General features: G+C 47.8%; 4 protein-coding genes across 4 annotated transcripts in view; all 4 read left to right on the top strand.

The window, feature by feature from the left end:
• Positions 1-44: 44 nt before the first annotated feature.
• On the top strand, positions 45-7684 carry LOC118502371 (calcium permeable stress-gated cation channel 1-like). The gene is made up of 3 exons (XM_036034590.1): positions 45-215; positions 1754-4081; positions 5663-7684. The coding sequence occupies exons 2-3, from the start codon at positions 1826-1828 to the stop codon at positions 7592-7594; spliced, it is 4188 nt and encodes a 1395-aa protein (XP_035890483.1). The 5' UTR covers positions 45-215; positions 1754-1825; the 3' UTR covers positions 7595-7684.
• Positions 5469-20733, top strand: LOC118507498 (heat shock protein 70 A1-like). The gene is made up of 2 exons (XM_036046028.1): positions 5469-5671; positions 18632-20733. Exon 2 carries the CDS (start codon positions 18632-18634, stop codon positions 20552-20554), a length of 1923 nt encoding a protein of 640 aa, XP_035901921.1. The 5' UTR covers positions 5469-5671; the 3' UTR covers positions 20555-20733.
• On the top strand, positions 11945-14169 carry LOC118507499 (heat shock protein 70 A1-like). The gene has a single exon (XM_036046029.1). It carries the CDS (start codon positions 12157-12159, stop codon positions 14077-14079), a length of 1923 nt encoding a protein of 640 aa, XP_035901922.1. The 5' UTR covers positions 11945-12156; the 3' UTR covers positions 14080-14169.
• The window catches only part of LOC118507496 (heat shock protein 70 A1), an 8778-nt gene continuing 4142 nt past the window's right edge, over positions 18433-23068 (top strand). Inside the window, exon 1 of the mRNA XM_036046025.1 lies at positions 18433-18580. The gene's annotated coding sequence lies outside the window, so the exon portion shown is untranslated. The remainder of the gene's footprint in view (positions 18581-23068) is intronic.

Raw genomic sequence — 23068 nt, 5'->3', positions numbered from 1 at the left:
AGCCGCTTCCCACAGTGCAGCGAAAGCAAAAAGGCCAAGAGGAGGAGAATACAAGTTTAGAAAGTCCAAAACAACACCAGCAAACAACGTACGGGTAAACGTCGTACGGGCAAACAAAGCTGCCCACGGGGAAAGTGTTTTCGCGACCAATAATTGCCACCGTCCCGTTCACAGTGAACAGTGAAAAGCCCGGAAAAGCGGACGAATACGGTTAGGTAAAAGTTTTAGGTTATTGCTAAACGAATCATAGTTGGTTGGTGCGGGCCGATGATTGCAGAAGTCTGATTCTAACAGCCCCCAGCAAAACATTCAATTGGTGTGAATGATCATTAGGCAGGTAGAATAGAAAAATAATTAGTCTAGGGTGAAACTATAAGCATTGCAAACGTGTCGTGTCGACACATAGGTTTAAAGGAATGGAACACTTTTTGTCTTGCTGGCATGCACCAGAGCCACCAACCTGTGGTAACACACGAAGTACGGAGTGCGGTCATCCTGGGCACAGTATATTCATAGCTGTATTTTTTCCGGTTCTTGTTACTTTTAAAAGTGGTATAGCTTTTTTGTGTCGGCCTGGCAATGATTTGCGGCAGTGAGACTATCATGCATTCGGTTGGCTTCAATGGGCAAAGCAATGGTCAACAGAGCATTACCAAACACACAAAAAGCCATCGCCACAGCCGTGTGTCAGTGTGGGTATTCAGGCATTCGGTTGACGCAATGATTATTTTCACCAGCAGCAATATGTTAGGCAACATAACGACGAACGGGACGAGACAGGAGCGTGCGGGCTAAATCAAATAGACTCGAGTGTGCCCCGCCGCTCGCCAGCATCAATGCTGATAAATCTAAGAAACGAGGCTGTGGACTCGGGTTGGAACCTTCGTTGTGCAGGTCGACGCAACTCTTCCGGAAAGTGGAGGGAGGCGATCGGTATCATTTTTCTTATCAAGCGCACTATGAGGTCCTCTCCGCCGTTGATTGATCCGTTTTGATGCAGTCTTCCGCTGCTGCGTACGCGACGGCTTTCCGCTTGCAATGGACAATTGGATGAGGCGTGATGAGTCATACTTCCTTCCTCCGGCAAACGTGAAACGTGTAATGTGGCGACATTTTGGCAATCATATTTTAAATATGCAAGCTACAACGAACAAAGCAAAAACAAAAAAGTGTCTACGATAACTACTTTTTATCTTTCCGTTGTTCAATGTCGATAAGGTGATATTTATCGACAATGTACAGCACCCTTTCCGCAACTTTTCGCCGACCTTTGCTTGCCAAGCGGTACATACCTTTTTTTTTTTTTGCCACCCTTGCGCACAGATTCATCGAACACCGTTGAGTTCGTTTAAGTGGCTTGAATGTATTTCAACACGTGTTAAGTGTGCAAAAAAAAAATCCTTCAGATTCAAAAAGTTGCAAGTAAATTGGTTCTTCAAATCCAAATGCGAAAGGCAAAAAATACAACCGCCGGTTCGTCGCTGAAGTTAATCTGAAACGATAACTAACGGGGTGCGTTATCAAAAGCGTGTATTTTTTTGGTGGTACAAATCCTATCGCACTTCTACCATTTGGTGACTTTCTTAGAACATTCAAATAACAGTTATCAGCGAGAGAATATCACGGACGGTTGTTACATATTGAGCGCACAGGAGCGATTTATACAGCAACGCCGTCGAGGTGTTCCGGCCATGTAACAGTGCTTAATTGTTGGTGGTTAAATGATAGTAATGACTTCGTTTTCTCGTTTTAGGTAATACGAACCGACAGCGGGATCTGTGAAGTAGCAAAAGAAAGTGCTGATTGGTGGACATAGAGCAAAAGCATGGATTACACAAATTTTCCCAACCTGACCAGCGTTTATTCACCCAACCGTGAGGCGTGTCTGGTGCTGAATAAGACCAAAATTTTGATCAACCTGTACGAAGGCATCCCGGAAACGTTGCTGTTGAACGTGATAGCGTGGTTTTTCCTGATACTGCTGTTCACATTGCTGCGCCAGCAAGCCTGGGACTATGGGCGGTTAGCTCTGGTGAACAGCCACGGAGAGAACAAACGGTGGACGCAACTGTTCTATGCCCATGGCAATGTGCCCGGAGGTGTTGGTGGTGGTGGTGGTGGCGGCGGCGGCGGATCGTCTGAAACGTCGGACACACTCAACAGTCTCAGCATTGATCGGGGCTGTTTCTCCTGGATAGTGGCCACTTTTCGGCTAACGAAAGAGCAAATACTTACCCATAGTGGTCCGGATGCGGTGCACTATCTATCGTTTCAGCGGCATCTCATCGTGGTGATGGGCATCATGACGGTGATCTCCATAGCCATCATACTGCCGATCAACTTTTCCGGCACGCTGAGTGGCGATAAGAACTCGTTCGGGCACACGACCATTTCGAACCTGGAGCCCGATTCACCGTCGATGTGGGCACACGTCGTGTTTGCCATCGCGTACGTACCGATGGTAGTGTTGATTATGCGCCGGGCTTCGGGTCGAAACGCGTTCAAAACCGCGCCGACGCGCACGATTATGGCCACCAATATTTCGCAGAGCGATTGCAGCAAACCCATCATTCGCACGTACCTGCAGCAACTGTTTCCGGACGTGTCGATCGAGGACATTCAGCTGGCGTACAATATATCGAGCTTGATCAAAGCGGCCGAGGAGTACGAGCGGACGGTCGAGGCAAGGATATACTGCGAAGCGCACCGGAATCGAGACGCGCTGCAGGCTCAGCCGTCCTGCTTCAGCTGCGAGAAGGTTGACGCCTTGGAGTACTACAAAGATCATGAGGCGCAACTGGCTGGCGAGGTAGCGCGGTTGCGTGCATCGGCCCTGAACGAGCCGCTTGGTATTGCGTTCGTGACGCTCAACTCGGCCCACGAGGCGCAGCACATGATGCTGCACTTTAAGCCTGGGACGTACCGCGAGTGGAACCTTTCGTTTGCCCCGGCACCGTCGGACATCTTTTGGGAAAATCTCAACATCGATACCGCGCAGTGGTACTGCAAGTGGGCGACGGTCAACTTTGCGCTGTTTCTGTTCCTCTTCTTCCTCACCACGCCCGTCATCATCGTGAACCAGCTCGACACGCTATCGCTAACGAAAAACACCACATCGCAGATCAGCAAGATCAGTCCGCTCGTGTCGGAGTTTTTGCCCACGCTGCTGCTGTGGTCGCTGTCCGCCCTGATGCCGGTGATTGTCGCCTACTCGGACACGTGGTTGTCGCACTGGACGCGCTCGCGCCAAAACTATCTGATCATGACGAAAACCTTCGGCTATCTGCTGTTCATGATTTTAATCCTGCCTTCACTCGGGCTGACAAGCGCCCAGGCGTTGCTGCAGTGGACGATCGAGTCGAACGACACGTACCGCTGGGAGTGTATCTTTCTGCCGGACAAGGGTGCGTTCTTCGTGAACTATATCATCACCGCCGCCTTCATCGGCACGGCCCTGGAGCTGATCCGCTTTCCCGATCTGATCTGCTATCTGTGGAAACTAGCGACGGCGAAATCGCGGGCCGAAACACCGTACATTCGCAAATCGATCCTGATTACGTTCCCGTTCGGCATCCACTACGCCTGGATGGTGATGGTGTTTACCACCAGCACGGTCTACAGCCTTGCCTGCCCGCTAATCATGCCGTTCGCCATGACGTACATCACGCTGAAACATTTCGTCGACAAGCATAATCTCTTTTTCGCGTTCGCCCCGTCAAACATGATCAGCCAGGGCAGTGGTGGTAAGATTCACAGTACCGCCGTTACTATGACCAAGTTTTCCGTCGTCCTGCTGCTGATCATTATGGCTGCGTTGGCCGTGGTGCGCACCGGGCAGGTTGAGTTGCGTGCCGTTGTGCTTATCCTGGCACTGTGCGTCACGCTTGTCATGTTCGCCTGCATGTCGCCGATTAAGCGGTGCACCACGTCACCGCTACGCATAGTGGAAATGGATGGCCCGGCTCCGATCTACGTGGCGGATGTGCTGATCAACCGTCGCATGGTTTCGGACAGCCCGTCCCATCTCAGCTACGGGTCCGACACGACCATGAACATTGTGATGAATGATGCTGGCGTCAGTGTCACTGCATAGACTGTGTCCTCCACCCCTTCCATCCGCACCACCTTCTCCCTTTTGCACACACCCACATACATGCTCTCCTCCTCACCCGTGTGAACGCAGGCATGACGCTAAAGTGATATTAAATGTTAAGCCAACCTCAGTTGCTTACGCGATACAGTATTCCGTGTCTCGGCATGAGTGGAATGGAAGAAAACCGGAACCAAATCAGCGCAGATTGTGTCTGTAATAAGCTACTGCTACCCCTCCAATGCGTTTTCTGCGGTTGTTTTAGGGATTTTGCTGTGGGAGGAATTTCAATCAGAACAAACGTTCTGTCGTGTGTGGGTCCGGATATGTTAAGGAAAATGGCAGGTGTGACTCGCGGGAAAAAAAAGGTTTGCCGCGGGAATAGTTTATTCCTTTCCTTCTGCTTCTATTATTTGACTGCATAGTTATGAACATTGCTTTAATTTTTTTTCTGTTCCAAGGAACGGTTTCGGTGGAGCGAGAAGTCAAATGATGAGTCGAAGCTTTTTGTATTTTTTTGTTTTGTCATCTTTACTACAATTTCACGCGTAGCAATTATTAGCAAAATTATTAGTCCGTTGACAATTCCAAGAACATGTCACGCTTTATAAATTATTTAATCCTAGATGTTTGGCTGTTGATTTGCTCCCTTGTGTATACCCAACTTCATGGAGAGAATTCCCACACATTTCCACTCAGCGTAGAAAATGTGATCTTGTGCAACATTAACATTCTCTATCTCTTGCGAAGGGTTGCGACAGTTGGAGTGAAAAGAAAAACAAAGAAAATTATGTTTAAACCAGACCCATACGTTGTTTATAAGAGATTTATATAGATTTAAGACCAATAAAAACAAAACTAACTCTGATATAATATGCACAAAACGTGTAAATTTTTTTTACTTGGCTTTCTATGGATTTTGAATGATCCGAAATTGCAAAATGTGTTTGACTAAACATATCCCATACATTCCATCTTCTTTCTGCAAGAATAAAACAGTAAATGCATGAAGAAGTAAAACATTAGTTTGTTTTCAATAAAAATACTTTAAATAAAACCTTTACAAAAAACAGAACCATGGAGAGTTCTTTACAAGAATAATTTATTGTATTTTGGATAGAAACAGCATAGATGTAATATTTTTATTTGTTCTGCAACTAAATATTTATTTCATCAACATCACATATTTCACACAAAAAAGTCGAGACGCAATTTTATCACGCAAAACAACTCATCGCATCTACGACACGCGAGCACGTTCGAGCACTCTTGCGCACGCTCGACCGACCATTCGAGCAGCTTCCGGAGGGCTCGAGTAGCTTGGCGATGTTTCTAGAAACTGAAAGGTTTCATATATAAGGCCGCGCTTCGAGCAGTGAGCATCAGTCAGAGAACAACAAACCGAGAGTAAAGAGCAAGCGAACGCTAACTGTAGCGAGAGAAGAATCCCAAGTGAACAACAACTGTTTGAATCTGTGTGAAATATTCCACGAGATACACACCACGCGAATTTATTGTACCGAAAGTGTTGAATCGCAATAGAAGTGAACTGTGTGAAGTAAAGTGAAGTAAACAGAGAAAATGCCGTCTGCAATTGGAATCGACTTGGGCACGACCTACTCGTGCGTAGGAGTGTTTCAGCACGGAAAGGTGGAAATCATTGCCAACGACCAGGGCAACAGGACGACCCCGAGCTATGTTGCATTTTCGGACACGGAGCGGCTCATCGGCGACGCGGCCAAGAACCAGGTGGCCATGAACCCCACCAACACAGTGTTCGATGCGAAGCGGTTGATCGGACGCCGGTATGACGACCCCAAGATTCAGGCCGATCTGAAGCACTGGCCGTTCACGGTGGTGAACGACTGCGGCAAGCCAAAGATCCAGGTGGAGTTCAAAGGAGAACGCAAGACGTTCGCCCCAGAGGAGGTCAGCTCGATGGTGCTGACGAAGATGAGGGAGACGGCCGAGGCGTACCTGGGCCACTCGGTGAAGAACGCGGTCATCACAGTTCCGGCCTACTTCAACGACAGCCAGCGACAGGCGACGAAAGACGCCGGTGCCATCGCGGGTCTGAATGTGATGCGCATCATCAACGAGCCGACGGCGGCCGCGTTGGCGTACGGCTTGGACAAGAACCTGAAGGGTGAGCGCAATGTGCTGATATTCGACCTGGGCGGCGGAACGTTCGACGTATCGATTCTGACCATCGACGAGGGCTCGCTGTTCGAGGTGCGAGCCACTGCCGGCGACACACATCTGGGAGGCGAAGACTTCGACAATCGGATGGTGGCCCACTTCGTGGAGGAGTTCAAGCGCAAGTTCAAGAAGGACCTTTCCAAGAATGCCCGAGCGCTGCGACGCCTGAGGACGGCTTGCGAGAGAGCGAAGCGAACGCTGTCGTCCAGCACGGAGGCAACGATCGAGATCGACGCGCTGATGGATGGCATCGACTACTACACGAAAATCAGCCGTGCACGCTTCGAGGAGCTGTGCTCGGATCTGTTCCGCTCCACGCTGCAGCCGGTGGAGAAGGCCCTGGCGGACGCAAAGATGGACAAGAGCTCGATTCACGACATCGTCCTGGTGGGCGGCTCCACCCGCATTCCGAAGGTGCAGTCGCTGTTGCAGAACTTCTTCTGCGGCAAACCCTTGAACCTGTCGATCAACCCGGACGAGGCGGTCGCCTACGGTGCGGCAGTCCAGGCGGCCATTCTTAGCGGCGACAAGGACGAAAAGATCCAGGACGTACTGTTGGTGGATGTGGCCCCACTGTCGCTGGGAATCGAAACGGCCGGCGGAGTGATGACGAAGCTAATCGAGCGGAACTCGCGCATCCCGTGCAAGCAAACGCAGACCTTCTCGACCTACGCCGACAACCAGCCGGGCGTGTCGATCCAGGTGTTTGAGGGCGAACGGGCAATGACGAAGGACAACAATCTGCTGGGCCAGTTTGACCTGTCGGGCATTCCGCCGGCACCGCGCGGCGTGCCAAAGATCGAGGTAACGTTCGACCTGGATGCCAACGGCATTCTGAACGTGTCGGCGAAGGAGATGAGCACTGGCAAGGAGAAAAACATCACGATCAAGAACGACAAGGGCCGCTTGTCGCAGGCCGACATCGATCGTATGCTGGCCGAGGCGGAGAAGTTCCGCGAGGAGGACGAGAAGCAGCGAGAGCGGGTCGCCGCTCGCAACCAGCTAGAGGCGTACTGCTTCAGCCTGAAGCAGTCGCTCGAGTCAGCCGGATCGAAGCTGAGCGAAAGCGATCGCAAAACGGTGGAGGACCGGTGCAACGAGACTCTGCGCTGGATCGATGGCAACAGTATGGCCGAGAAGGAAGAGTACGATCACAAGATGCAGGAGCTTACGCGAGCCTGCAGTCCGATCATGACGAAGCTCCATCAGCAATCGGGAGCAGCAGGTCCAGCTCCGACCAGCTGTGGTCAGCAAGCGGGCGGGTTCGGCGGACGCTCGGGACCGACAGTGGAGGAAGTGGACTAAGCAGAAGAAGAGCCGACTGGCAGCTTTGATGCTGGCAAAAGGCGTACCAGAAGACTGTGTTAATAGCTGTACATAAATGTGAACATCTCATTAGATAAGGAAATAATGTATTAAGGTTTACTGTTGTAGAATACAAAATGTTCCTCGTTAAATAAATCGTAATATTTGTAATCAAAATATGACACGCTTTGTTGAATTTATTTACTTAATTGAGTAAGTTACTCAAGGGTGTTGTATAAAGCAGCTCGATTTGTTTCCTTCGTAGAAACAATCGTAAGGATCGTAGCAGATGATCAAGTTAATGAATTGATTTTCCTATTAAAAAAATATTTTACATGTGTTTCACATTAATCAATGATATTACTATCATGTTTTTACTTTATCAGAAGAAAATAGTTTCGTTTTTATCGTTCCGTCAAATACTTTGATAACACATTCTATACCCGTATCTTGATTTTTGGAGTACCTGAAAAAACTACCTAAATAAATGTTACGTAAAAATGTATTAAAAATAAAGGATTTTGTAAAGGATGAAGAGAAAAAACAACAATAATATTCATGTCAGATTTGATTTGCTTTGAGTTAATGATATTATAAAAAAAAACAGTATTTTAAATTGGATCACATTTTTCAACACTGTGCCATTACATACTACTCAAATCGAGGAAACTGCACGGCCGAGCTCTTCAGAACTATTATTATTAAGATTTTGATGCAGTTTTCCAAAATATTAGAGTTAAATAAGAGTTAAATTCCATTTGGGCCTTTCCCCCGTAGTTAGGTCTTGACTATCCAACTAAATACGGTATTAATAATTCTAATAAGCCAGAAATAGTTCGGTGGATCTTTGGCTTATTTATTTATATTTCTAGTTAGACGGCTTGGCGCCGTATTGACAACACCGCGTGTGTTGACTATTACAAGTACATATAAATTAACAAGGCATTTCCTCCCTGTTATTTTGCCTTATCCCGGGCATGCTCGAATGTGGGTATGTGGTGATTGCAGTGTAGTTCCTTTGTGGAGGTTGGGTTGATGGTTTGGTCCGGGTCTTTTGTTTTCTATTGATTTGTCGGTGGTAGTATTGTGTGTGAAGCGGAACTAGCTTCCGTGTAGCGGATCTGGACTGTAACAATACAAAAAGAAAACAGTAATAAGTAAAGTACAAACATTTACCTGCGCACAGTGTTCCTCAAACTACCCAGTAGTGATACCCCAAGCTGGACCAGACCAGCACTGAACTCAGAAGCTATCGGCGAGTTCTCTTCCGTAACAGTAGGGTATCTGCTAATCACGAGATAGGACTCGCCGACCACCTCCGCACCCAACGCCAACAAGGCCGATCTCGCTCCATCAAGACTAGGCAGAGATGAAGAACACTATTGCACAAAAGTATGCCTACCTTCTTACGATAGTGTCGACTTTGGCCCCGGATACTGTTGCTTCGTCAACAGATCACCCGTGGCACTAAAAAAAAAACACTTAAGACAAAGACTCAATAAAAGACAAAGACTCAACGAATAACAAAAAAGGAATGGTGGATATGGCTTGGAAGGATAATGAGGATGCGGAATCAAAGGATAAGGCCGTTGTCTCTGGTGAATCGGAAGATGAGCCTGAAGTAAGCGAGGTGCCTAGTCGCCAAAATTTCTTTTATTTCTGTACCCGGTCGTCGGCCGATGCTCTCAACTGCGCCCAACAAGGAGGGTCTTGCGGTTTCAAACTCCACGCAGGACCACAGAAGGTGATCCACATCGTGAAATCCGTCACCGCAGCCACACACCTTCGTCTGAGCCAGAGTTATACGCTGAAGATGAGCATTCAACGCGAAATGATTCGACATAAGTCGAGACATCATGCGTATGAACGCCCGGTCTACAGAGAGCCCACTGAACCAAGGCCGCAGGGACACTTGCGGAGAGATCGAGAAAAGGAAACGCCCGAGATCATCCGCCTCCCACATGCTCTGCCAGCGAGACAGGAAAAGCTGCTGTTTCAAGCGAAGAAACTCTCGGGCCGAGATCGGACGGTCGTAAAAGGCGCCTTGTTGGACGCCTGTTTTGGCCAGTGAGTCTGCCTTCTCGTTGCCGGGAATTCCACAATGAGAAGGTACCCAAATTAGCGAAATCCTGAACGCCTTGTCGAACATGGAGCCAAGCAATTCTATGATTTTCATGGTAAGGAAATCCTGACTCTTAACAGCCTTCGGGGATCTTAGTGCTTCAATAGCGCTAAGGCTATCTGTAAAGACGAAGTACCGATCCGAAGGTCTCGCTGCTATCATCAATAGTGCGTGTAAGATTGCGGCTAGTTCTGCGGTGTAGACACTACACGACTCCCGCAATTTGAAAAATGCTTCGGCGGATTCACTAAAAACACCGAAGCCGGCGCCTTCCTTAGAGGATGGTCCATCAGTATAGTACTGACTTATTTGGTCTAAATGGCCATACTTATCCCTGAAAATCCAGGGATAAGAATTCGCCAGAACTACCGTCGGGCGAAGATCATTCGGTTTGGTCTTAATTTCCTCGTGCAACGAGAAATCTGTTGTTAAAAGGGAACTGTAGGTCTCAGGAAGGACAGCACGGTTTAATGTCTGCTCCACAGGCCACATGCCTGCTAGGATGCACTTGTAGGGCAACAAAATCTTTGTAGATTTTCAAGATCTTGCTTTTAGAACCTGTCTCAAGAAGCGCTTTAAAATTTTCTTCGATTAAGGGATTTGATACTGAAGAACGGACTAGAAGGCGAAGCGACAGCATTTCAAAACGTAGTTTCAGCGGCATCACTCCGGTCATCACTTCTAGGGACCTTTGGCTTATATGCTACTAATAATATGTAAGGCTCATCAATTTGGTTCATTTTAGTCCATTCCATACAAAACAAATAAATATCAATGACCTGGCTAGAATGACCCTTTCATACGAGCGCTCGCGGCCTTTAATGATTCATATCATCTATTTGATTTTGGTATCCCGGCTTCCCGTTTGTGCTCTCGTCTTCGCGATGCCTTTTACTTTTTCGATGTTTGGATTAAGAATATATTTTTCGTTAAACCCATGTGGCAAACAAAATAAGAAAATAAAAAAATGTAAACTGCTTAGCTGGAACCGAAAATATAAGCTTTACAACATGGGGCCAAATGGAAATTTAGATTCCCATTCTCATATGTATATGTCTCATATGTCTTTTGGAATCCCGTCATTGTCCAAGTTTACCAGACTTGTAAGAATGACAATGGCCATCATCACATGCCAGACGAAGGTGGATGCAAAATTCTCGGGGCCCTTTGCTACCACCAAGGGCCTGCGCCGGGTAGTTTGGCTTGCTTGCCAGTCTTCCAATTTGGCACTAGAGAGAACCATCCGAGCCTCCGAGGTGGGAGCTTCGGGGATCATCTTCTGTAAGTCGGAACCAGATCCTGGCATACGCGGATGACATAGCTATCTTTAGTTTGAGACTCTCTTATGTAGAAGATGTTTACCAAATAAGCTTACCTCGAGCGATCGGCACTTTACCTCGGGTTGGAAATTGACGAGGAAAAACCAAAACCATGGTGGCATCACCAGTAACCCTGCTAACAACTGATTTACTTAGTGGTGATGTACAGGTAGGGGGCAGTCCGATGACAGAGGCGATAACGGCGACAATAGCCAAATCTTCTCTCCAACGTTATATTTATTACACCGCTAAGACCCTATGTATAACATGAGATTTTATTGTATTTATTTCTTTATTAATTTTTAATTATAACGGCTTGACGGCGTATTGTCAGCATCGCATGTGCTGACGAATTACAAATTTAGAAAAAAATATCGAAATTAACCAGGCATTTTCTTCCCTGTTATTTTGCCTTACCCCGGGCATGCTCGGTTTACATTAAATTTTATTAGCATTTTTTTGCTGCACTGTGTCCATTCTTCCAGCGCGCATCAATGAATCGATTCTATATTTAGAGCCACTCACAAATATCCTCGCATTGGCGCTACATTAAAAATGGGTAATGCTATGAATATCACAACTGTGAGATGAGACATTTACTTGGCATACGCATTTTAAATGATGCAGTACAAAGTGTACTTGTACATAGATAAAAAACCATTCCTGCATTATAGCCCATTCCTACCAGTTGGCTTGGTTTTACACACAGAATAAAAAAAACACAGCATGTTCGTTGACCGTTACGCCGTACAGAGAGATAGCCGAGACAATGCATTACATCCTCCACACGCGAGCACGTTCGAGCACTCTCGCGCACGCTCGACCGACCATTCGAGCAGCTTCCGGAGGGCTCGAGTAGCTTGGCGATGTTTCTAGAAACTGAAAGGTTTCATATATAAGGCCGCGCTTCGAGCAGTGAGCATCAGTCAGAGAACAACAAACCGAGAGTAAAGAGCAAGCGAACGCTAATTGTAGCGAGAGAAGAATCCCAAGTGAACAACAACTGTTTGAATCTGTGTGAAATATTCCACGAGATACACACCACGCGAATTTATTGTACCAAAAGTGTTGAATCGCAATAGAAGTGAACTGTGTGAAGTAAAGTGAAGTAAACAGAGAAAATGCCGTCTGCAATTGGAATCGACCTGGGCACGACCTACTCGTGCGTAGGAGTGTTTCAGCACGGAAAGGTGGAAATCATTGCCAACGACCAGGGCAACAGGACGACCCCGAGCTATGTTGCATTTTCGGACACGGAGCGGCTCATCGGCGACGCGGCCAAGAACCAGGTGGCCATGAACCCCACCAACACAGTGTTCGATGCGAAGCGGTTGATCGGACGCCGGTATGACGACCCCAAGATTCAGGCCGATCTGAAGCACTGGCCGTTCACGGTGGTGAACGACTGCGGCAAGCCAAAGATCCAGGTGGAGTTCAAAGGAGAACGCAAGACGTTCGCCCCAGAGGAGGTCAGCTCGATGGTGCTGACGAAGATGAGGGAGACGGCCGAGGCGTACCTGGGCCACTCGGTGAAGAACGCGGTCATCACAGTTCCGGCCTACTTCAACGACAGCCAGCGACAGGCGACGAAAGACGCCGGTGCCATCGCGGGTCTGAATGTGATGCGCATCATCAACGAGCCGACGGCGGCCGCGTTGGCGTACGGCTTGGACAAGAACCTGAAGGGTGAGCGCAACGTGCTGATATTCGACCTGGGCGGCGGAACGTTCGACGTATCGATTCTGACCATCGACGAGGGCTCGCTGTTCGAGGTGCGAGCCACTGCCGGCGACACACATCTGGGAGGCGAAGACTTCGACAATCGGATGGTGGCCCACTTCGTGGAGGAGTTCAAGCGCAAGTTCAAGAAGGACCTTTCCAAGAATGCCCGAGCGCTGCGACGCCTGAGGACGGCTTGCGAGAGAGCGAAGCGAACGCTGTCGTCCAGCACGGAGGCAACGATCGAGATCGACGCGCTGATGGATGGCATCGACTACTACACGAAAATCAGCCGTGCACGCTTCGAGGAGCTGTGCTCGGATCTGTTCCGCTCCACGCTGCAGCCGGTGGAGAAGGCCCTGGCGGACGCAAAGATGGACAAGAGCTCGATTCACGACATCGTCCTGGTGGGCGGCTCCACCCGCATTCCGAAGGTGCAGTCGCTGTTGCAGAACTTCTTCTGCGGCAAACCCTTGAACCTGTCGATCAACCCGGACGAGGCGGTCGCCTACGGTGCGGCAGTCCAGGCGGCCATTCTTAGCGGCGACAAGGACGAAAAGATCCAGGACGTACTGTTGGTGGATGTGGCCCCACTGTCGCTGGGAATCGAAACGGCCGGCGGAGTGATGACGAAGCTAATCGAGCGGAACTCGCGCATCCCGTGCAAGCAAACGCAGACCTTCTCGACCTACGCCGACAACCAGCCGGGCGTGTCGATCCAGGTGTTTGAGGGCGAACGGGCAATGACGAAGGACAACAATCTGCTGGGCCAGTTTGACCTGTCGGGCATTCCGCCGGCACCGCGCGGCGTGCCAAAGATCGAGGTAACGTTCGACCTGGATGCCAACGGCATTCTGAACGTGTCGGCGAAGGAGATGAGCACTGGCAAGGAGAAAAACATCACGATCAAGAACGACAAGGGCCGCTTGTCGCAGGCCGACATCGATCGTATGCTGGCCGAGGCGGAGAAGTTCCGCGAGGAGGACGAGAAGCAGCGAGAGCGGGTCGCCGCTCGCAACCAGCTAGAGGCGTACTGTTTCAGCCTGAAGCAGTCGCTCGAGTCAGCCGGATCGAAGCTGAGCGAAAGCGATCGCAAAACGGTGGAGGACCGGTGCAACGAGACTCTGCGCTGGATCGATGGCAACAGCATGGCCGAGAAGGAAGAGTACGATCACAAGATGCAGGAGCTTACGCGAGCCTGCAGTCCGATCATGACGAAGCTCCATCAGCAATCGGGAGCAGCAGGTCCAGCTCCGACCAGCTGTGGTCAGCAAGCGGGCGGGTTCGGCGGACGCTCGGGACCGACAGTGGAGGAAGTGGACTAAGCAGAAGAAGAGCCGACTGGCAGCTTTGATGCTGGCAAAAGGCGTACCAGAAGACTGTGTTAATAGCTGTACATAAATGTGAACATCTCATTAGATAAGGAAATAATGCATTAAGGTTTACTGTTGTAGAATACAAAATGTTCCTCGTTAAATAAATCGTAATATTTGTAATCAAAATATGACACGCTTTGTTGAATTTATTTACTTAATTGAGTAAGTTACTCAAGGGTGTTGTATAAAGCAGCTCGATTTGTTTCCTTCGTAGAAACAATCGTAAGGATCGTAGCAGATGATCAAGTTAATGAATTGATTTTCCTATTAAAAAAATATTTTACATGTGTTTCACATTAATCAATGATATTACTATCATGTTTTTACTTTATCAGAAGAAAATAGTTTCGTTTTTATCGTTCCGTCAAATACTTTGATAACACATTCTATACCCGTATCTTGATTTTTGGAGTACCTGAAAAAACTACCTAAATAAATGTTACGTAAAAATGTATTAAAAATAAAGGATTTTGTAAAGGATGAAGAGAAAAAACAACAATAATATTCATGTCAGATTTGATTTGCTTTGAGTTAATGATATTATAAAAAAAACAGTATTTTAAATTGGATCACATTTTTCAACACTGTGCCATTACATACTACTCAAATCGAGGAAACTGCACGGCCGAGCTCTTCAGAACTATTATTATTAAGATTTTGATGCAGTTTTCCAAAATATTAGAGTTAAATAAGAGTTAAATTCCATTTGGGCCTTTCCCCCGTAGTTAGGTCTTGACTATCCAACTAAATACGGTATTAATAATTCTAATAAGCCAGAAATAGTTCGGTGGATCTTTGGCTTATTTATTTATATTTCTAGTTAGACGGCTTGGCGCCGTATTGACAACACCGCGTGTGTTGACTATTACAAGTACATATAAATTAACAAGGCATTTCCTCCCTGTTATTTTGCCTTATCCCGGGCATGCTCGAATGTGGGTATGTGGTGATTGCAGTGTAGTTCCTTTGTGGAGGTTGGGTTGATGGTTTGGTCCGGGTCTTTTGTTTTCTATTGATTTGTCGGTGGTAGTATTGTGTGTGAAGCGGAACTAGCTTCCGTGTAGCGGATCTGGACTGTAACAATACAAAAAGAAAACAGTAATAAGTAAAGTACAAACATTTACCTGCGCACAGTGTTCCTCAAACTACCCAGTAGTGATACCCCAAGCTGGACCAGACCAGCACTGAACTCAGAAGCTATCGGCGAGTTCTCTTCCGTAACAGTAGGGTATCTGCTAATCACGAGATAGGACTCGCCGACCACCTCCGCACCCAACGCCAACAAGGCCGATCTCGCTCCATCAAGACTAGGCAGAGATGAAGAACACTATTGCACAAAAGTCTGCCTACCTTCTTACGATAGTGTCGACTTTGGCCCCGGATACTGTTGCTTCGTCAACAGATCACCCGTGGCACTAAAAAAAAAAACACTTAAGACAAAGACTCAATAAAAGACAAAGACTCAACGAATAACAAAAAAGGAATGGTGGATATGGCTTGGAAGGATAATGAGGATGCGGAATCAAAGGATAAGGCCGTTGTCTCTGGCGAATTGGAAGATGAGCCTCATGTAAGCGAGGTCCATAGTCGCCAACACTTCTCTTATTTCTGTACACGGTCGTCTGTCGACGCTCTCGACTGCGCCCAACAAGGAGGGTCTTGCGGTTTCAAACTCCACGCAGGACCACAGAAGGTGATCCACATCGTGAAATCCGTCACCGCAGCCACACACCTTCGTCTGAGCCAGAGTTATACGCTGCAGATGTGCATTCAACGCGAAATGATTCGACATAAGTCGAGACATCATGCGTATGAATGCCCAGTCTACAGAGAGCCCACTGAACCAAGGCCGCAGGGACACTTGCGGAGAGATCGAGAAAAGGAATCGCCCGAGATCATCCGCCTCCCACATGCTCTGCCAGCGAGACAGGAAAAGTTGCTGCGGTAGACGAAGAAACTCTCGGGCCGAGATCGGACGGTCGTAAAAGGCGCCTTGTTGGACGCCTGTTTTGGCCAGTGAGTCTGCCTTCTCGCTGCCGGGAATTCCACAATGAGAAGGTACCCAAATTAGCGAAATCCTGAACGCCTTGTCGAACATGGAGCCAAGCAATTCTATGATTTTCATGGTAAGGAAATCCTGACTCTTAACAGCCTTCGGGGATCTTAGTGCTTCAATAGCGCTAAGGCTATCTGTAAAGACGAAGTACCGATCCGAAGGTCTCGCTGCTATAATCAATAGTGCGTACAAGATTGCGGCTAGTTCTGCGGTGTAGACACTACACGACTCCCGCAATTTGAAAAATGCTTCGGCGGATTCACTAAAAACACCGAAGCCGGCGCCTTCCTTAGAGGATGGTCCATCAGTATAGTACTGACTTATTTGGTCTAAATGGCCATACTTATCCCTGAAAATCCAGGGATAAGAATTCGCCAGAACTACCGTCGGGCGAAGATCATTCGGTTTGGTCTTAATTTCCTCGTGCAACGAGAAATCTGTTGTTAAAAGGGAACTGTAGGTCTCAGGAAGGACAGCACGGTTTAATGTCTGCTCCACAGGCCACATGCCTGCTAGGATGCACTTGTAGGGCAACAAAATCTTTGTAGATTTTCAAGATCTTGCTTTTAGAACCTGTCTCAAGAAGCGCTTTAAAATTTTCTTCGATTAAGGGATTTGATACTGAAGAACGGACTAGAAGGCGAAGCGACAGCATTTCAAAACGTAGTTTCAGCGGCATCACTCCGGTCATCACTTCTAGGGACCTTTGGCTTATATGCTACTAATAATATGTAAGGCTCAGCAATTTGGTTCATTTTAGTCCATTCCATACAAAACAAATAAATATCAATGACCTGGCTAGAATGACCCTTTCATACGAGCGCTCGCGGCCTTTAATGATTCATATCATCTATTTGATTTTGGTATCCCGGCTTCCCGTTTGTGCTCTCGTCTTCGCGATGCCTTTTACTTTTTCGATGTTTGGATTAAGAATATATTTTTCGTTAAACCCATGTGGCAAACAAAATAAGAAAATAAAAAAATGTAAACTGCTTAGCTGGAACCGAAAATATAAGCTTTACAACATGGGGCCAAATGGAAATTTAGATTCCCATTCTCATATGTATATGTCTCATATGTCTTTTGGAATCCCGTCATTGTCCAAGTTTACCAGACTTGTAAGAATGACAATGGCCATCATCACATGCCAGACGAAGGTGGATGCAAAATTCTCGGGGCCCTTTGCTACCACCAAGGGCCTGCGCCGGGTAGTTTGGCTTGCTTGCCAGTCTTCCAATTTGGCACTAGAGAGAACCATCCGAGCCTCCGAGGTGGGAGCTTCGGGGATCATCTTCTGTAAGTCGGAACCAGATCCTGGCATACGCGGATGACATAGCTATCTTTAGTTTGAGACTCTCTTATGTAGAAGATGTTTACCAAATAAGCTTACCTCGAGCGATCGGCACTTTACCTCGGGTTGGAAATTGACGAGGAAAAACCAAAACCATGGTGGCATCACCAGTAACCCTGCTAACAACTGATTTACTTAGTGGTGATGTACAGGTAGGGGGCAGTCCGATGACAGAGGCGATAACGGCGACAATAGCCAAATCTTCTCTCCAACGTTATATTTATTACACCGCTAAGACCCTATGTATAACATGAGATTTTATTGTATTTATTTCTTTATTAATTTTTAATTATAACGGCTTGACGGCGTATTGTCAGCATCGCATGTGCTGACGAATTACAAATTTAGAAAAAAATATCGAAATTAACCAGGCATTTTCTTCCCTGTTATTTTGCCTTACCCCGGGCATGCTCGGTTTACATTAAATTTTATTAGCATTTTTTTGCTGCACTGTGTCCATTCTTCCAGCGCGCATCAATGAATCGATTCTATATTTAGAGCCACTCACAAATATCCTCGCATTGGCGCTACACTAAAAATGGGTAATGCTATGAATATCACAACTGTGAGATGAGACATTTACTTGGCATACGCATTTTAAATGATGCAATACAAAGTGTACTTGTACATAGATAAAAAACCATTCCTGCATTATAGCCCATTCCTACCAGTTGGCTTGGTTTTACACACAGAATAAAAAAAACACAGCATGTTCGTTGACCGTTACGCCGTACAGAGAGATAGCCGAGACAATGCATTACATCCTCCACACGCGAGCACGTTCGAGCACTCTCGCGCACGCTCGACCGACCATTCGAGCAGCTTCCGGAGGGCTCGAGTAGCTTGGCGATGTTTCTAGAAACTGAAAGGTTTCATATATAAGGCCGCGCTTCGAGCAGTGAGCATCAGTCAGAAAACAACAAACCGAGAGTAAAGAGCAAGCGAACGCTAATTGTAGCGAGAGAAGAATCCCAAGTGAACAACAACTGTTTGAATCTGTGTGAAATATTCCACGAGATACACACCACGCGAATTTATTGTACCAAAAGTGTTGAATCGCAATAGAAGTGAACTGTGTGAAGTAAACAGAGAAAATGCCGTCTGCAATTGGAATCGACCTGGGCACGACCTACTCGTGCGTAGGAGTGTTTCAGCACGGAAAGGTGGAAATCATTGCCAACGACCAGGGCAACAGGACGACCCCGAGCTATGTTGCATTTTCGGACACGGAGCGGCTCATCGGCGACGCGGCCAAGAACCAGGTGGCCATGAACCCCACCAACACAGTGTTCGATGCGAAGCGGTTGATCGGACGCCGGTATGACGACCCCAAGATTCAGGCCGATCTGAAGCACTGGCCGTTCACGGTGGTGAACGACTGCGGCAAGCCAAAGATCCAGGTGGAGTTCAAAGGAGAACGCAAGACGTTCGCCCCAGAGGAGGTCAGCTCGATGGTGCTGACGAAGATGAGGGAGACGGCCGAGGCGTACCTGGGCCACTCGGTGAAGAACGCGGTCATCACAGTTCCGGCCTACTTCAACGACAGCCAGCGACAGGCGACGAAAGACGCCGGTGCCATCGCGGGTCTGAATGTGATGCGCATCATCAACGAGCCGACGGCGGCCGCGTTGGCGTACGGCTTGGACAAGAACCTGAAGGGTGAGCGCAACGTGCTGATATTCGACCTGGGCGGCGGAACGTTCGACGTATCGATTCTGACCATCGACGAGGGCTCGCTGTTCGAGGTGCGAGCCACTGCCGGCGACACACATCTGGGAGGCGAAGACTTCGACAATCGGATGGTGGCCCACTTCGTGGAGGAGTTCAAGCGCAAGTTCAAGAAGGACCTTTCCAAGAATGCCCGAGCGCTGCGACGCCTGAGGACGGCTTGCGAGAGAGCGAAGCGAACGCTGTCGTCCAGCACGGAGGCAACGATCGAGATCGACGCGCTGATGGATGGCATCGACTACTACACGAAAATCAGCCGTGCACGCTTCGAGGAGCTGTGCTCGGATCTGTTCCGCTCCACGCTGCAGCCGGTGGAGAAGGCCCTGGCGGACGCAAAGATGGACAAGAGCTCGATTCACGACATCGTCCTGGTGGGCGGCTCCACCCGCATTCCGAAGGTGCAGTCGCTGTTGCAGAACTTCTTCTGCGGCAAACCCTTGAACCTGTCGATCAACCCGGACGAGGCGGTCGCCTACGGTGCGGCAGTCCAGGCGGCCATTCTTAGCGGCGACAAGGACGAAAAGATCCAGGACGTACTGTTGGTGGATGTGGCCCCACTGTCGCTGGGAATCGAAACGGCCGGCGGAGTGATGACGAAGCTAATCGAGCGGAACTCGCGCATCCCGTGCAAGCAAACGCAGACCTTCTCGACCTACGCCGACAACCAGCCGGGCGTGTCGATCCAGGTGTTTGAGGGCGAACGGGCAATGACGAAGGACAACAATCTGCTGGGCCAGTTTGACCTGTCGGGCATTCCGCCGGCACCGCGCGGCGTGCCAAAGATCGAGGTAACGTTCGACCTGGATGCCAACGGCATTCTGAACGTGTCGGCGAAGGAGATGAGCACTGGCAAGGAGAAAAACATCACGATCAAGAACGACAAGGGCCGCTTGTCGCAGGCCGACATCGATCGTATGCTGGCCGAGGCGGAGAAGTTCCGCGAGGAGGACGAGAAGCAGCGAGAGCGGGTCGCCGCTCGCAACCAGCTAGAGGCGTACTGTTTCAGCCTGAAGCAGTCGCTCGAGTCAGCCGGATCGAAGCTGAGCGAAAGCGATCGCAAAACGGTGGAGGACCGGTGCAACGAGACTCTGCGCTGGATCGATGGCAACAGCATGGCCGAGAAGGAAGAGTACGATCACAAGATGCAGGAGCTTACGCGAGCCTGCAGTCCGATCATGACGAAGCTCCATCAGCAATCGGGAGCAGCAGGTCCAGCTCCGACCAGCTGTGGTCAGCAAGCGGGCGGGTTCGGTGGACGCTCGGGACCGACAGTGGAGGAAGTGGACTAAGCAGAAGAAGAGCCGACTGGCAGCTTTGATGCTGGCAAAAGGCGTACCAGAAGACTGTGTTAATAGCTGTACATAAATGTGAACATCTCATTAGATAAGGAAATAATGCATTAAGGTTTACTGTTGTAGAATACAAAATGTTCCTCGTTAAATAAATCGTAATATTTGTAATCAAAATATGACACGCTTTGTTGAATTTATTTACTTAATTGAGTAAGTTACTCAAGGGTGTTGTATAAAGCAGCTCGATTTGTTTCCTTCGTAGAAACAATCGTAAGGATCGTAGCAGATGATCAAGTTAATGAATTGATTTTCCTATCAAAAAAATATTTTACATGTGTTTCACATTAATCAATGATATTACTATCATGTTTTTACTTTATCAGAAGAAAATAGTTTCGTTTTTATCGTTCCGTCAAATACTTTGATAACACATTCTATACCCGTATCTTGATTTTTGGAGTACCTGAAAAAACTACCTAAATAAATGTTACGTAAAAATGTATTAAAAATAAAGGATTTTGTAAAGGATGAAGAGAAAAAACAACAATAATATTCATGTCAGATTTGATTTGCTTTGAGTTAATGATATTATAAAAAAAACAGTATTTTAAATTGGATCACATTTTTCAACACTGTGCCATTACATACTACTCAAATCGAGGAAACTGCACGGCCGAGCTCTTCAGAACTATTATTATTAAGATTTTGATGCAGTTTTCCAAAATATTAGAGTTAAATAAGAGTTAAATTCCATTTGGGCCTTTCCCCCGTAGTTAGGTCTTGACTATCCAACTAAATACGGTATCAATAATTCTAATAAGCCAGAAATAGTTCGTTGGATCTTTGGCTTATTTATTTATATTTCTAGTTAGACGGCTTGGCGCCGTATTGACAACACCGCGTGTGTTGACTATTACAAGTACATATAAATTAACAAGGCATTTCCTCCCTGTTATTTTGCCTTATCCCGGGCATGCTCGAATGTGGGTATGTGGTGATTGCAGTGTAGTTCCTTTGTGGAGGTTGGGTTGATGGTTTGGTCCGGGTCTTTTGTTTTCTATTGATTTGTCGGTGGTAGTATTGTGTGTGAAGCGGAACTAGCTTCCGTGTAGCGGATCTGGACTGTAACAATACAAAAAGAAAACAGTAATAAGTAAAGTACAAACATTTACCTGCGCACAGTGTTCCTCAAACTACCCAGTAGTGATACCCCAAGCTGGACCAGACCAGCACTGAACTCAGAAGCTATCGGCGAGTTCTCTTCCGTAACAGTAGGGTATCTGCTAATCACGAGATAGGACTCGCCGACCACCTCCGCACCCAACGCCAACAAGGCCGATCTCGCTCCATCAAGACTAGGCAGAGATGAAGAACACTATTGCACAAAAGTCTGCCTACCTTCTTACGATAGTGTCGACTTTGGCCCCGGATACTGTTGCTTCGTCAACAGATCACCCGTGGCACTAAAAAAAAAACACTTTAGACAAAGACTCAATAAAAGACAAAGACTCAACGAATAACAAAAAAGGAATGGTGGATATGGCTTGGAAGGATAATGAGGATGCGGAATCAAAGGATAAGGCCGTTGTCTCTGGCGAATTGGAAGATGAGCCTCATGTAAGCGAGGTCCATAGTCGCCAACACTTCTCTTATTTCTGTACACGGTCGTCTGTCGACGCTCTCGACTGCGCCCAACAAGGAGGGTCTTGCGGTTTCAAACTCCACGCAGGACCACAGAAGGTGATCCACATCGTGAAATCCGTCACCGCAGCCACACACCTTCGTCTGAGCCAGAGTTATACGCTGCAGATGTGCATTCAACGCGAAATGATTCGACATAAGTCGAGACATCATGCGTATGAATGCCCAGTCTACAGAGAGCCCACTGAACCAAGGCCGCAGGGACACTTGCGGAGAGATCGAGAAAAGGAATCGCCCGAGATCATCCGCCTCCCACATGCTCTGCCAGCGAGACAGGAAAAGTTGCTGCGGTAGACGAAGAAACTCTCGGGCCGAGATCGGACGGTCGTAAAAGGCGCCTTGTTGGACGCCTGTTTTGGCCAGTGAGTCTGCCTTCTCGTTGCCGGGAATTCCACAATGAGAAGGTACCCAAATTAGCGAAATCCTGAACGCCTTGTCGAACATGGAGCCAAGCAATTCTATGATTTTCATGGTAAGGAAATCCTGACTCTTAACAGCCTTCGGGGATCTTAGTGCTTCAATAGCGCTAAGGCTATCTGTAAAGACGAAGTACCGATCCGAAGGTCTCGCTGCTATAATCAATAGTGCGTACAAGATTGCGGCTAGTTCTGCGGTGTAGACACTACACGACTCCCGCAATTTGAAAAATGCTTCGGCGGATTCACTAAAAACACCGAAGCCGGCGCCTTCCTTAGAGGATGGTCCATCAGTATAGTACTGACTTATTTGGTCTAAATGGCCATACTTATCCCTGAAAATCCAGGGATAAGAATTCGCCAGAACTACCGTCGGGCGAAGATCATTCGGTTT

This window comes from Anopheles stephensi, chromosome 2 (genome assembly GCF_013141755.1).
Source record: "Anopheles stephensi strain Indian chromosome 2, UCI_ANSTEP_V1.0, whole genome shotgun sequence".
Classification (NCBI taxonomy): domain Eukaryota; kingdom Metazoa; phylum Arthropoda; class Insecta; order Diptera; family Culicidae; genus Anopheles; species Anopheles stephensi.
Note: the sequence above shows the minus strand (reverse complement) of the source record. Positions and strands in the feature narration are given on the sequence as shown.

Coding starts and splice junctions, on each gene's coding strand:
- LOC118502371 (XM_036034590.1), top strand. CDS start 1,826: ATGGATTACACAAATTTTCCCAACCTGACCAGCGTTTATTCACCCAAC. Junction 4,082..5,662: donor TGAATGATGCTGGCGTCAGT/GTCACTGCATAG, acceptor AAAGTGAAGTAA/ACAGAGAAAATGCCGTCTGC.
- LOC118507499 (XM_036046029.1), top strand. CDS start 12,157: ATGCCGTCTGCAATTGGAATCGACCTGGGCACGACCTACTCGTGCGTA.
- LOC118507498 (XM_036046028.1), top strand. CDS start 18,632: ATGCCGTCTGCAATTGGAATCGACCTGGGCACGACCTACTCGTGCGTA.